This window comes from Oncorhynchus masou, chromosome 27, assembly GCF_036934945.1.
Source record: "Oncorhynchus masou masou isolate Uvic2021 chromosome 27, UVic_Omas_1.1, whole genome shotgun sequence".
Classification (NCBI taxonomy): Eukaryota; Metazoa; Chordata; class Actinopteri; order Salmoniformes; family Salmonidae; genus Oncorhynchus; species Oncorhynchus masou.
The window spans coordinates 16,727,937-16,741,329 of record NC_088238.1 but is presented as its reverse complement, the minus strand read 5'-3'; the positions used below and the strand labels follow the sequence as shown (position 1 = coordinate 16,741,329).

The 13,393-nt window shown below is 41.0% G+C and overlaps 1 protein-coding gene across 1 annotated transcript in view; it reads right to left on the bottom strand.

Moving 5' to 3' along the window:
• Nucleotides 1–13,393, bottom strand: part of col7a1l (collagen type VII alpha 1-like) — a 120,420-nt gene that overhangs the window by 30,881 nt on the left and 76,146 nt on the right. Inside the window, 20 exon segments of the mRNA XM_064939347.1 lie at nt 120–176; nt 337–426; nt 1,378–1,446; nt 1,935–1,979; nt 2,366–2,455; nt 2,696–2,902; nt 3,155–3,259; nt 3,850–3,981; nt 4,082–4,117; nt 4,207–4,245; nt 4,518–4,535; nt 5,334–5,396; nt 10,403–10,467; nt 10,560–10,590; nt 10,674–10,709; nt 10,852–10,896; nt 11,707–11,772; nt 12,753–12,785; nt 13,020–13,079; nt 13,304–13,336. Coding sequence (XP_064795419.1) covers nt 120–176; nt 337–426; nt 1,378–1,446; nt 1,935–1,979; nt 2,366–2,455; nt 2,696–2,902; nt 3,155–3,259; nt 3,850–3,981; nt 4,082–4,117; nt 4,207–4,245; nt 4,518–4,535; nt 5,334–5,396; nt 10,403–10,467; nt 10,560–10,590; nt 10,674–10,709; nt 10,852–10,896; nt 11,707–11,772; nt 12,753–12,785; nt 13,020–13,079; nt 13,304–13,336 — 1,320 coding nt within the window.

Sequence of the window (13,393 nt, the reverse complement as noted above, 5' to 3'; positions counted from 1 at the left end):
CAAACACACACGTCACATAGCCTTCTACCACTCAACTCAGAGCTGTCCATGGTGCTGGCTCTGCTTGACACAGTTCCCACTTTACAAAGTATCTCAGGAAAAGAGCTCCAGTTTCATACCTTTTCACTGTCTCCCGGTGACTGGGATGGATATGGACCTAAAGTTGTCAGGCCACTCTAAGAAACATGGACATATAATCAGTAATGACCACTACTGGATAGAATGCCGTATGTACATTTCCTGGTTCAAAGGTCAAAATGACATGTTTTACTATCCGTTGTCTTTACTATCATTTTTCTATATCTAGAGAGACAGTGGCAAAGGAAAAGTGTTCACCTCTTTGCTCATTCCATGTAGTGTGCTTTCTGTTGTGATTTCAAACTCCCCTTGCTTTTCCATTGACAGTAAGGGATCATCTGTGGAATCCTTCAACAAAAATTAAGAAAAACTATTAAAAACATTCCATTCTAAAACACTTTTACAAACGTCACAAAATAATGACAGCATTACTGGTGAGTGAGACAGTCATCTGAGTTCGACACGCAAACCACATTTTATAACAGGTGTGGTGTGTCATCAATACACTGGCATATAATGATAAACTAATCAATTCCTAATTATTCATTATTTTCAGAGAAGTGGGTAGGGACTCTAATTTGGGCTCCCGAGTGGCGCCGCGGTCTAAGGTCTAAGGCACTGCAACGCGGTGCTATAGGCGTCACTATAAACCCTGATTCGATCCAGGGCTGTATCACAACCGGCCGTGATCAGGAGTCCCATAGGGCGGAGTACAATTGGCCCAGCGTCGTCAGGGTTAGGGGAGGGCTTCGCCGGGGTAGGCCGTCATTGTAAATAAGAGTCTGTTCTTAACTGACTTGCCTAGTTAAATAAAAGGTGAAATAAAATAGAAATTAAAATACAAATCTACTGTATATATCTATGTGGGAGAAAATATGACTTCCTCATTTTGTCTCTAGAGATGTACACATGCAAGGTCAACAACACACCCTCCTCATGAATGTGTGTGATGGACTCATTAATACATGTATTGCATCCAAGTAATTGAGTTTCAGGTACCTTCTTTTAACTCAGTAATCATTTGAGTTTGTAGAGTTTGAATTAGGAGGGTTCCCACACTATGCTGATCACTACCACAACACAATCAGGGCACTGCTATAAGACTCAAAGTATTGGTGTGGGTAATGGGCAGCCCCGTGAGGTAAATGTGTCATTCCAACCCTGATCCCTGAGGTTTACTAGGAAAGGTGACGTCATAGGGTGTCCACCCACAGATTTAATACTGTAGTTAGGATTAATAATACGTACCAATCAAATAATTAGGAATGTTAATTTACATCTCACTTGACAGTTACTCACCTCATATTCATAACTGTACTCATCCCCATCGTATAATTCCTCCTCCTCCGCTTCCTCCTCTGTACTCGTCTTTAGAGAGGAGAGAACAAGGTGAGTCCCATATGTAAATGGGATCAAGAAGAGATATCTTTCATAAACATGTCTATCATAATCATGTATTTGACCCAAAGCAGCAAAGAGAGAGTACAGGACATGACTTACAAGTCCAAAACAATAAGGACAAAATAAAAAAGCAAGTTAGGAGAAAACAAATTCATGCTTTTAGTCATTTTAAAATGTCTGTTATGATGATTTAATACCTTTTATTGGTCAAGTTAGGCACAGCAAGTACAGTTGAATAAGCTTAGTTTTAATTTAGGTTTAGAATTCGATAAATGTTATGTTTGCTGAGAAAGAAATGATAGTAATTCTTTTCTTACTGTCAATTGAAGGAGTTGAGGTTAAAACAGGTGAGGGTGACATGCTTAGCAACAGACTGTGACAACGGAAATGTTAGACATGTTTAGTTTGGGCATTTATATGGTTATTTTGACTACATCTTTAGTTTGGGCGTTTACCAGGCGCTGTCTTTGCCTCTTATGTCGTCCTTTCTGTCCCTTGCCCTGGTTCAGAATTTCACAGTTAAAAGTTGTAATGCTTTATAGGAAATACAGATCTAACATGCTGTGGTAGTTATGGTCAAAGATATTTACATCTGTGTCATGGGCTGATTCACGGGAGAGAAAATGATCGCTAAAAAAATATGTAAATTTAAGAAAATGTTAAAGGGAAAGTTTACTGTTTTCTTTTACAGTATCTATTTAGACCTATTTAAATATAACATTTGTTTGTATAGTCATGACTACAAATAGGTTGTGAACAACTTACATTTAATTGCATAATTTATGTCCAAATTACACACTTTTCTCAAATTTTGAAATTGATTTGAAACCAACAAGGTTGTGTTTATCAGATGTAAAACAAAAAGATCTATTTGTAGTGACATCACCTTCCGTTCTCGACTCTTCTTTTTCTTCAAGGAGTCTTCGCCACTGAGGAGAACAGTTTCTACTATTGCCCCTGGTACCTCAGAGACCCTCTAAAACACACACACACACACACACACACACACACACACACACACACACACACACACACACACACACACACACACACACACACACACACACACACACACACACACACACACACACACACACACACCTTGTACTATTCATAGTTCACTTTTAAAAGTTAATTTGACAGCCACTGTTTGGTTGTGGTTTTGAGTAGAGCCAGTGTTTGGCTGTGGGGTTTGAGTAGAAGAGGTACCCCTTACCTCTTCAGACGTTGTGTTGTTAAATGTTGAGTTTGATAAAGCCAACTTGGGCGAGGGAGCTTCACTGAAGTCCTCGTCCACTGTCAGTGTTCCCTCTATCCCCTTAGAGGTGCTCTCTATCCTCCCCACGTCTTGGACCCCATTAAGACCATTAAGAGGGGTGAGGCTCCAGAATGTGGGGCCCTCCACCGTTTCATTCAAAGCATCCTTCATGAGATAGAGACCTGGATGAATAACTACATACTGTAGTACAACAGTGTATCTGTTCGGATACATAAATAGACTGGGCTTTATAATATGGGTTGATTTCTGGGATACAGATAAAGACTAGTCGTGGACTAAAAACAATACTCATTTGAGAATCTCCACAGAACTAGCTTTTTTGTGTTAGGGTTAGGCTTAATATGTGTGAGGGAAAGCGTTCCTATGTCATGTAGCATGACTGGAGTGGATACTTACAGAGTTAGGTTCTGGTAGCTGTCTGTCTAGGTCAGAGTCAACTGCCTCCTCTATGGTGTCCATCTCTGTCAGAGGCTCCTTGGAGATCTCATACTTTACAGTTCTCTGTTCAAAACACACACTCATGAGTCCAGCACTAACACACTCATGAGTCCAACACTAACACACTCATGAGTCCAGCACTAACACACTCATGAGTAACACACTCATGAGTCCAACACTAACACACTCATGAGTCCAACACTAACACACTCATGAGTCCAGCACTAACACACTCATGAGTCCAACACTAACACACTCATGAGTCCAACACTAACACACTCATGAGTCCAACACTAACACACTCATGAGTCCAACACTAACACACTCATGAGTCCAGCACTAACACACTCATGAGTCCAACACTAACACACTCATGAGTCCAACACTAACACACTCATGAGTCCAACACTAACACACTCATGAGTCCAGCACTAACACACTCATGAGTCCAGCACTATCTAAGAGTTCTGATACCAGGCTTGTCACCAGGGTTATGGTAAATTACATTTCAATTCAGTCAATTCAGAAAGAGAATTGACATTCCAATTTCAATTTTCCTTATTGAACTTCTCCCAGGAATAACCCACTAAATGACCAGGTATGTCCCCTGGTGTGATTAGGGTTGAAGAGATATGCATGGACTGTGTACATACTGTGTAGTCAGTGATAATGTTGGAGCCGTGTTTCTCCTTCTCATTGACTCTCCTAGAGGTGGTTAGCTCCTGCAGAAGCTCCTCCATGCCGTCCTGCAGCAGCCTGTCAATCAGTGCCTTCAGCAAGGGCAGCTGGGAAACAGAGTCTTTCTTAATGAGACAGCCACCTTGGGTAGTGAAATGAAAAACGTTGAACTACAAAACTGTTTGGGATTCGGAGTCAAGAGCTTACCCTTATGCCATAGTCTTCAAACATTACTTCAATGTTCTGGGAAGGAGACAATAAAACATTCTTTTCCATGATTTGTTGTTTTCCATGAAATGTATGTGGCGTTAATGTAGTTCTGAGATGTCTACCTTCATGTCAGCTGCTTTCCCTGGAAGACCAGCGTCACCCTGAGGAATAGGAGCATGACAGGTCAAAGCCATGTCCTTCCCAAAGTCCTCACTTATTTCATTTCACTGACTGGATGTGTCAAACAATATTTGGTAACACTTTATAATACATTTCTTGAATAAGCACGAATAAATCATTCTTTTTTACTGAGAACACATTACTTTCTTTCCTTTCAATCCGCTCTCTCCTTGCTCTCCCTGAACATATAAAGTAGACATTACAATTCCACATCAGTTATATCTTCAATCATCAATAAAGTAAAGTAATGTACCTTCATCCCTGGTGGACCCTAAACACAGAGACAGAGGAGCAGAGGGGGAAACATGCATTCAGAACGCATGATATCAAGCACATTCCACATACAAGTCTAAAGCTAAGCCCAGCTAGCCACTTTTGGGTCATATCAACTCATATAAATCACCTGTCCTATATAGGATCATATGTAATCAATCAATCAATACACCATCCATCCATCCATCAATCCACCATTCATTCATTCATTCATCCATCCATCCACCAACCCACCATCCATCCATCCACCAATCCACCAACCCACCATTCATCCATCCATCAACCCACCATTCATTCATTCATCCATCCATCCACCAAACCACCAATCCACCATTCATCCATCCATCAACCCACCATTCATTCATTCATCCATCCATCCACCAACCCACCATCCATCCATCCACCAACCCACCATCCATCCATCCATCAATCCATCCATCCACCCACCCACCCACCAATCCCTCCAACCTCAAATTCACTGATCCACCAATCCATCCATCCATCCACCAACCCAACAATCCATCCATCCAATCCACCCACCCACCCATCAATCCATCCACCAATCCACCCACCCACCCATCAATCTATCAATCCACCAATCCACCCACCAATCCACCAATCCATCCATCCATCAACCCACCAATCCATCCACCAATCCATCCATGTCAATCAATCAATCAACATATACAGTATACACATCTTGCCAGGCAGTTGTTGGGTGTAGATGCTGCAGCTGACTATGCCCATTAGATTCAATTATAGATAGAACCATGCAGAGTATGAACATTGTGCTTACTTTAGCCCCAGGAGGTCCCATTGGCAAAGGGAATGCCTGTCTCATCTCTTCAAGAGTGGCACCCTGGGAACATTCATCAACAATACAGTCAGAAGCAGTCTGACTGTATCTATGCTGCAATACAGCCAGAGGCAGTCCGACTGTATCTATGCTGCAATACAGCCAGAGGCAGTCCAACTGTATCTATGCTGTAATACAGCCCGAGGCAGTCTGACTGTATCTATGCTGCAATACAGCCAGAGGCAGTCTGATTGTATTTATGCTGCAATACAGCCAGAGGCAGTCCGACTGTATCTATTCTGCAATAGTCTATGTGCCGGGAGGCTAGGGTCAGTCTGTTATATTTGGTGTAATTCTCCTGTCTTATCTGGTGTCCTGTGTGACTTTAAGTATGCTCCCTCTAATTCTCTCTCTCTCCCTCTCTCCCTTCCCTTCCCTCCCGGAGGACCAGAGCCCTAGGATCATGCCTCAGGACTACCTGACCTGATGACTCCTGGCTGTCCCTAGTCCACCTGGTCATCCTGCTGCTCCAGTTTCAACTGTTCTGCCTGCGGCTCGGGAACCCTGACCTGTTCACCAGATGTGCTATCTTGTCCCAGACCTGCTGTTTTTAACTCTCTGTTCTTACTGCACCTGCTGTCTCGACCTCTGAATGCTCAGCAATGAAACGCCAACTGAAAAGCTGAGGTACTGACCTGTTGCACCCTCTACAAGCACTGTGATTATTATTTGACCTTGATGGTCATCTATGAACGTTTGAACATCTTGAAGAACAATCTGGCCTTAAATGGCCATGTACTCTTATAGTCTCCACCCAGCACAACCAGAAGAGGACTGGCCACCCCTCAGAGCCTGGTTCCTCTCTAGGTTTCTTCCTAGGTTCTGGCCTTTCTAGGGTGCTTTTCCTAGCCACCATGCTTCTACATCTGCATTGCTTGCTGTTTGGGGTTTTAGGCTGGGTTTCTGTATAAGCACTTTGTGACATCTACTAATGTAAAGATAGCTTTATAAATACATTTGATTGATTGAGGCAAATATTGTTAAAATATCTAATGCCATTATCACATCCTATTTAACAGTACTGCAGGAAGTACTTTTCAAGATCTATGACATTCTATTCATGGAAATCTTCACATGGCTTTGGTTCTCTCTGAGAGAAGGCCATCAGACCTGGGTTCAAATATTATTTTAAATAATTAAAAATACTGAATCTGTGTTTGATTGAGCTGGCCTAGCTTAATGGACAAATAAAATAGTCCCAAAACGGCAAACCTCTATCATCTGGTACTCCAGGCAGACTAGAGCAAAAGCTCAAAGTATTTGAAATATTTCAAATAGTATTTGAACCCAGGTCTCGAGGCCTGGGTCCCCAAATATATGCCTTCTAAATAAGTTGTACACTGCAAAATGACAACAAGAATCCCAAACAGATATAGTAATTGACAAAAACAGAATAATTTCAAACTTTACACAGGGATATGATCGCATATGCGTATTGGGGTTTGTAGTGTTTGGGTTGGTAGTTGATTAGGGGTGTGTGTGTGTGTGTTAATTAGGTTGGCTGCCTGAGGCGGTTCTCAATCAGAGTCGTATTGGGGTTTCGTGGGTGATTGTTCATGTCTCTGTGTAGTGTTGTTTGTTTCTATTATGCGTGGGAAAGCTTGGGAACAGATTTCATAACATAAAATGACTTTGAGCTCATTTCCTGGGGATTTTATGTCCAAAAAACAAAAATTATGAATACATATATATTTTTATAAATAAAATAAAAAACAGTAACAAAATCATATATATATATACAAACAGTACCAGTCAAACGTTTGGACACACCTACCCATTCCAGGATTTTTCTTAATGTTTTACTATTTTCTACATTGTAGAATAATAATCTTGACATCAAAACTATGAAATAACACGTAGGGAATCATGTAGTAACCAAAAAAAGTGTTAAACAATTCAAAATATATTTTATATTTGAGATTCTTCAAAGTAGTCACCCTTTGCCTTGATGAAAGCTTTGCACAGTTTTGGCATTCTCTCAACCAGCTTCATGAGGAAGTCACCTGGAATGCATTTCAATTAACAGGTGTGCCTTGTTAAAAGTTCATTTGTGGAATTTCTTGTCTTCCTAATGCATTTGTGCCAGTCAGTTGTGTTGTGACAAGGTAGGGGAAGTATAATGAAGATAGCCCTATTTGGTAAAAGGTCAAGTCCATATTATGGCAAGGACAGCTCAAATAAGCAAAGAGAAGTGACAGTCTATCATTACTTTAAGGCATGAAGGTCAGTCAATCCGGAACATTTAAAGAACTTTGAAAGTTTCTTCAAGTGCAGTTGCAAAAACCATCATGCACTATAATGAAACTGGCTCTCATGAGGACCGTGTCATGTCTTTGGCATCATTAAAGGTGAAGACTGTTATTTTATCAAATAAATTCTCTGTAATTATTATTACGTTATTAAACTAATCATGTACATTTAATAAACTAGGAAGTCGGGGCACCATGGAAACTTCAGATTACAAAGTTATAATTTTCCGAATATAACTCTTCAGATATTTTAATATCCGATCAATTAGTCCTCTATTAATTAATTATTCTTTACCTTACGTCACACTCATTTCAAACTTCGTAGAATTCTTGGTTATCTGCACGAACCCAGCCTAAACTATAAATCATCCATACACCAATTGGCTTAATCATTTATTTACTAACTAATCACAGAAATGCATAAACAAACAAACAGTAGATATTGGTTACTAACAACGATAGGGAATATTCCCTAGTGGGCTAAGCCGATATGATGGCTTGGTGGACAAAGGAAAGAGGGCGGAGACAGGAGGAGCTGGAAAGACAAAAGGGCTTCACTTCACAGTGGATAATTAAATTCATTGAAATGCTAATCCTTCGCACATGAACGTTCGCTCATTCGGGAATAATTACAATCAATATATTTACGGCCATATGTCGTTGCTATCTTCTCTGTTGGAATTGTCGGTCCGTCTGCTGGAGAGTCAGTTCATCAGAGAGTGGTTGTAGGTCTATCTGCAGCTCCTGAGAGTGTCTGTTGTAATGGATACGTCAGGTGTCCATTGTTCTTAGAATAGATGTTTCGGCGGTTGTCTGTATTCACATCCCAGGTTTACAGAATTTCTAGCTGCAGACTAGTAATTAGTATCTAAGATTTTATCTTATTCTGTAGGGATCAATAGTCTCAGAGTTTAACCATTGCCAGCCGTGTAGCCAATGCGCCACGTGGTATGGTTTTCCAGTCTTGGTACTCAACTATTCGCAATCACAGCTCACGCTGGAGGTTTGCTTCGTCTGAAGAGGATTTCCTCAGGAGGGGTTTTTATTCGTAACAATAGAAAAGGGCGGTTCCATGACGCCAGATCATGTCTGTGCTCACGGGGGCGTGGCCGCTGACTAGTTAAACTTTACAGGGAATACAATTCTCTCATTCCAAAGGTTAACATCACAAATAGTTTAATCTTTACTCATTCATTTTATACAAGAATTAGATGCAAACCCCATAATTGAGAAATGTACAGATTCAGAGATATAATTGTGTGATATAGTTGTGTGTGTTTCCTGTCCTCCATGAGGTCACCAAATTAAACATACTCGTCATACCCATCCCTTAAGTGTCCACGGACCCTTCCCACATTCTTACAAGTGGACATATAATTTAATTCCCCCATTTTGGGGATTTAGGAGTTCAGCCAAGTGAAATTCTTTGTTCACTCTGTGGTCTCTCTCTCTGCATGACCAGGGTGAGAGAGTCTCTGCCATGAATGTATGGCCTGAGATAACAGAACCTGGGTGTAGGAGAGAGTGAGAGAGAGGGGAAAGCCACGATCTACACCAAGAAATGGCCACGTAATGACAACCGCCACAGGAAAGGAAGACCCAGAGTTCCCTCTGCTGCAGAGGATAAGTTCATTAGAGTTACCAGCCTCAGAAATTACAGCCCAAATAAATGCTTCACAGAGTTCAAGTAACAGACACATCTCAACATCAACTGTTCAGAGGAGACTGTGTGAATCAGGCCATCATGGTCGAATTGCTGCAAATAAACCACTACTAAAGGACACCAATAAGAAGAAGAGACTTGCTTGTGCCAAGAAACATGAGCAATGGACATTAGACCGGTGGAAATCTGTCCTTTGGTGTGATGAGTCCAAATGTTAGATTTTTGGTTCCAACCGCCGTGTCTTTATGAGATGCAGAGTAGGTGAACGGATGATCTCCGCATGTGTGGTTCCCACCGTGAAGCATAGAGGAGGAGGTGTGATGGTGTGGAGGTGCATTGCTGGTGACACTGTCTGTGATTTAGAATTCAAGGCACACTTAACCAGCATGGCTACCACAGCATTCTGCAGCGATAAGCCATCCCATCTGGTTTGCACTTAGTGGGACTATCATTTGTTTTTCAACAGGACAATGAGTCAACACACCTCCAGGCTGTGTAAGAGCTATTTGACCAAGAAGGAGAGTGATAGAGTGCTGCATCAGATGACCTGGCCTCCAGGTCATCTGACCCAAACTCAACCCAATTGAGATGGTTTGTGATGAGTTGGACCACAGAGTGAAGATAAAGCAGCCAACAATTGCTCAGCATATGTGGGAACTCCTTCAAGACTGTTGGAAAAGCATTCAAGGTAAAGCTGTTTGAGAGAATGCCAAGAATGTACAAACCTGTCATCAAGGCAAAAGGTGATTACTTTGAAGAATCTCAAATCTCAAATATATTTAGACTTGTTTATCACTTTTTTGGTTACTACATGATTCCATATGTGTTATTTCATAGTTTTGATGTCTTCACTATTATTCTCCAATGTAGAAAACAGTAAAAAGAAAGAAAAACCCTTGAATGAGTAGGTGTGTCCAAACATTTGACTGGTATATATATAGTTTTTTTAATCATTTTTTTACTTGGTGGGGTCAAATAAAACCACGTAGGATGCCTATTGGAGAACCCTGCAATAGACAGACGGGTTATCATGGATAATGTAGAAGATTGTTCTTACATGGTGCACCAGTTTGTAGAGAATGTGGTGATGTACTTACCTCTTGTTGAGTAACCAGAACATGGGTACCAGGTGGGCCCGGAGCACCCATTTCCCTTTTTTACCCTAGGGGGAGATAGGAAACATTAACAATTGGGCTTAATTATCATGTTAATAATTTGATGATAATTAATACTGCCTTATTAAAATAAAATAACTTACCTCAGTTCCAGATTCACCTGTATCACCCTAAGGTTAGAGACGCAAAATCACAAATATGGTTTATTGTGTTGGTGTGTTTGGGGAATAGCCAGACTTGCTCCAAATCATACCTTTTTGCCATCATCTCCTCTTTGTCCTTGCTCTCCCTGTCTCAAGAGAAGAATTAGGAGGACTTCATTTTAGGGGTATTTGTGGGTATTTTTTAAGTGATCTCATTAAAATGCTGGAACAGAGCAGGAACATTAAAAAAAATACAATATTATTTGACAAAGAGAAAAAAATGCTCACATCTTTTCCAGCAAGACCTCTCTTTCCATCAATGCCAGGTCTACCCTACATATCAACAGGTAAATATTTCACTTACAAACTAGCAAAAAAATCTAACTTCAAATAATGATATAGTGTTTTTGCTATACAAATCATAGCCAAATTGTTGGAATACCTATGTACAGTTGAAGTCGGAAGTTACCATACACCTTAGCCAAATACATTTAAACTCAGTTTTTCACAATTCCTGACATTTAATCCTAGTACAAATTCCCTGTCTTAGGTCAGTAAGAATCAGCACTTTATTTTAAGAATGTGAAATGTCAGAATAATAGTAGAGAGAATTATTTATTTCAGCTTTTATTTCTTTCATCACATTCCCAGTGGGTCAGAAGTTTACATACACTCAATTAGTATTTGGTAGGATTGCCTTTAAATTTAACTTGGGTCAAACATTTCAGGTAGCCTTCCACAAGCTTCCCACAATAAGTTGGGTGAATTTTGGCCCATTCCTCCCGACAAAGCTGGTGTAACTGAGTCAGGTTTGTAGGCCTCCTTGCCCGCACATGCTTTTTCAGTTCTGCCCACACATTCTCTGTAGGATTGAGGTCAGCGCTTTGTGATGGCCACTCCAATACCCTGACTTTGTTGTCCTTAAGCCATTAGACCACAACTTGGGAAGTATGCTTGGGGTCATTGTCCATTTGGAAGACCCATTTGTGACCAAGCTTTAACTTCCTGACTGATGTCTTGAGATGTTGCTTCAATAAAACCGCATCATTGCGTATGTAAACTTCCGACTACAACTGTATATTAAGTCATGTCAAATGTAATTACTGTATGTGTATGTTATGATGATGACAGAAACATACTCACTGGGGTCCCAGGTAAACCAGGCATTCCAGCAATCCCCACCCTGCCTTGGTCTCCTTTCTCTCCCCTCTGCTCAGACCGACACACACACAGGCACGTACACACACACACACACACACACACACACACACACACACACACACACACACACACACACACACACACACACACACACACACACACACACACACACACACACACACACACACACACACACACACACACACACACACACACACACACACACACACACACACACACACACACACATTCACATGCACACACACACGCCCACACACACACACACATTCACATGCACACACACATGCCCACACACACACACGGACGCACGCACACACGTTTCCCATCTATAAGTGGGGTCCTTGCCCTCTGTATACATTATGATATTGTTAAATGACTCATGGATGACTAACAATCATCAACCTAGTACAACATTGCTAGTACATAATGTTCAATGAATAGGCTGTAATCACCAATATCCTATACAGTAGGTGAACCTGTGACAGGTTCCTGCTGAGAGAAGTCCACATACTATGCACAGCAGAAGGCTTTCTCATAAGAAGCATTAAACATGTCAATTATGAAAATCACACCACCAACTGTATGGTTTTTGATCATTTAAATGAATAATACCTACTGTTTGATTCTTGAAGAATTTAACTTAGAAAAGCATTGTGAGCTAGTTTGGCTGTCTAATCCCAACGTAACCCAAAACATCTTCTGAAGTACTTGGTTAGTCCATGCACATCATCAATCAATGTAATGTAGTGAAATGCAATAGGGAAACTGCTGTAGTCCTAGAGAACCACAGCCAATGCAGGGTTTTGTCTCACCCAGCAGTAACACTCCCTGAATCAACTGATCATCAACTAACAACGGTCTTTAATTTAAACCACAATTGGTTTAATCAGGTTTATCAGAGCTGGGCTTTAAACACACCCAGTATCTCTGTAGGACTGCAGTTATCCTCTGATTAAAGGAATTAGAGCAAAATGTGTTTATTCAAAGGGTATGAATACTGCACTCACCGTTCCTGGCTCGCCTGGCTTTCCTGGGTCACCCTGCAGACAGGAAACCATTCAAAGCACAACACCTTGATCATCTGCTACAACTTTTTATGGATTGAACGATCAACACCCAATTTTGTCAATGTGAACTCTTACTGTGATAATGGTTCTGTTATGCTGACAAACTACCACAATACATCTAGCCTATGTACGTGTATGTTTGTGTGTGTTCCCATTAGAATAACAACAACAGATGTGAAAGGAAGTGAGGGGATGAGGTGTCCAAACCTTGGATCCAGGTTTTCCTGGTAACCCATCCAGACCATCTCTCCCTGACACAGACCCTCCCTGTCAAACATGTTATCAGGGGTCAGATGTAAACATCAGTTACAACAATGTAATACCAATATAAGCCCTCAACCTTCACCCTGTAGGTTACAGTTATTTAGAGGTCATTCAACGTTGTGGGTATTACATACATAGCTTCTATCAGCCTGTTCACAGAACGTTTGAAAAGTCTTAGCGATACAACTTAGCGACAGAGCTCTTCATTGTTACTCATGTGGTCATACCGTTCCTGGAGATCCTGGTTTTCCATCAGGACCCTACAGAGAGAAGAATACAGTGCTATTATTACCATGACCTGCCAAACATGACCTGTG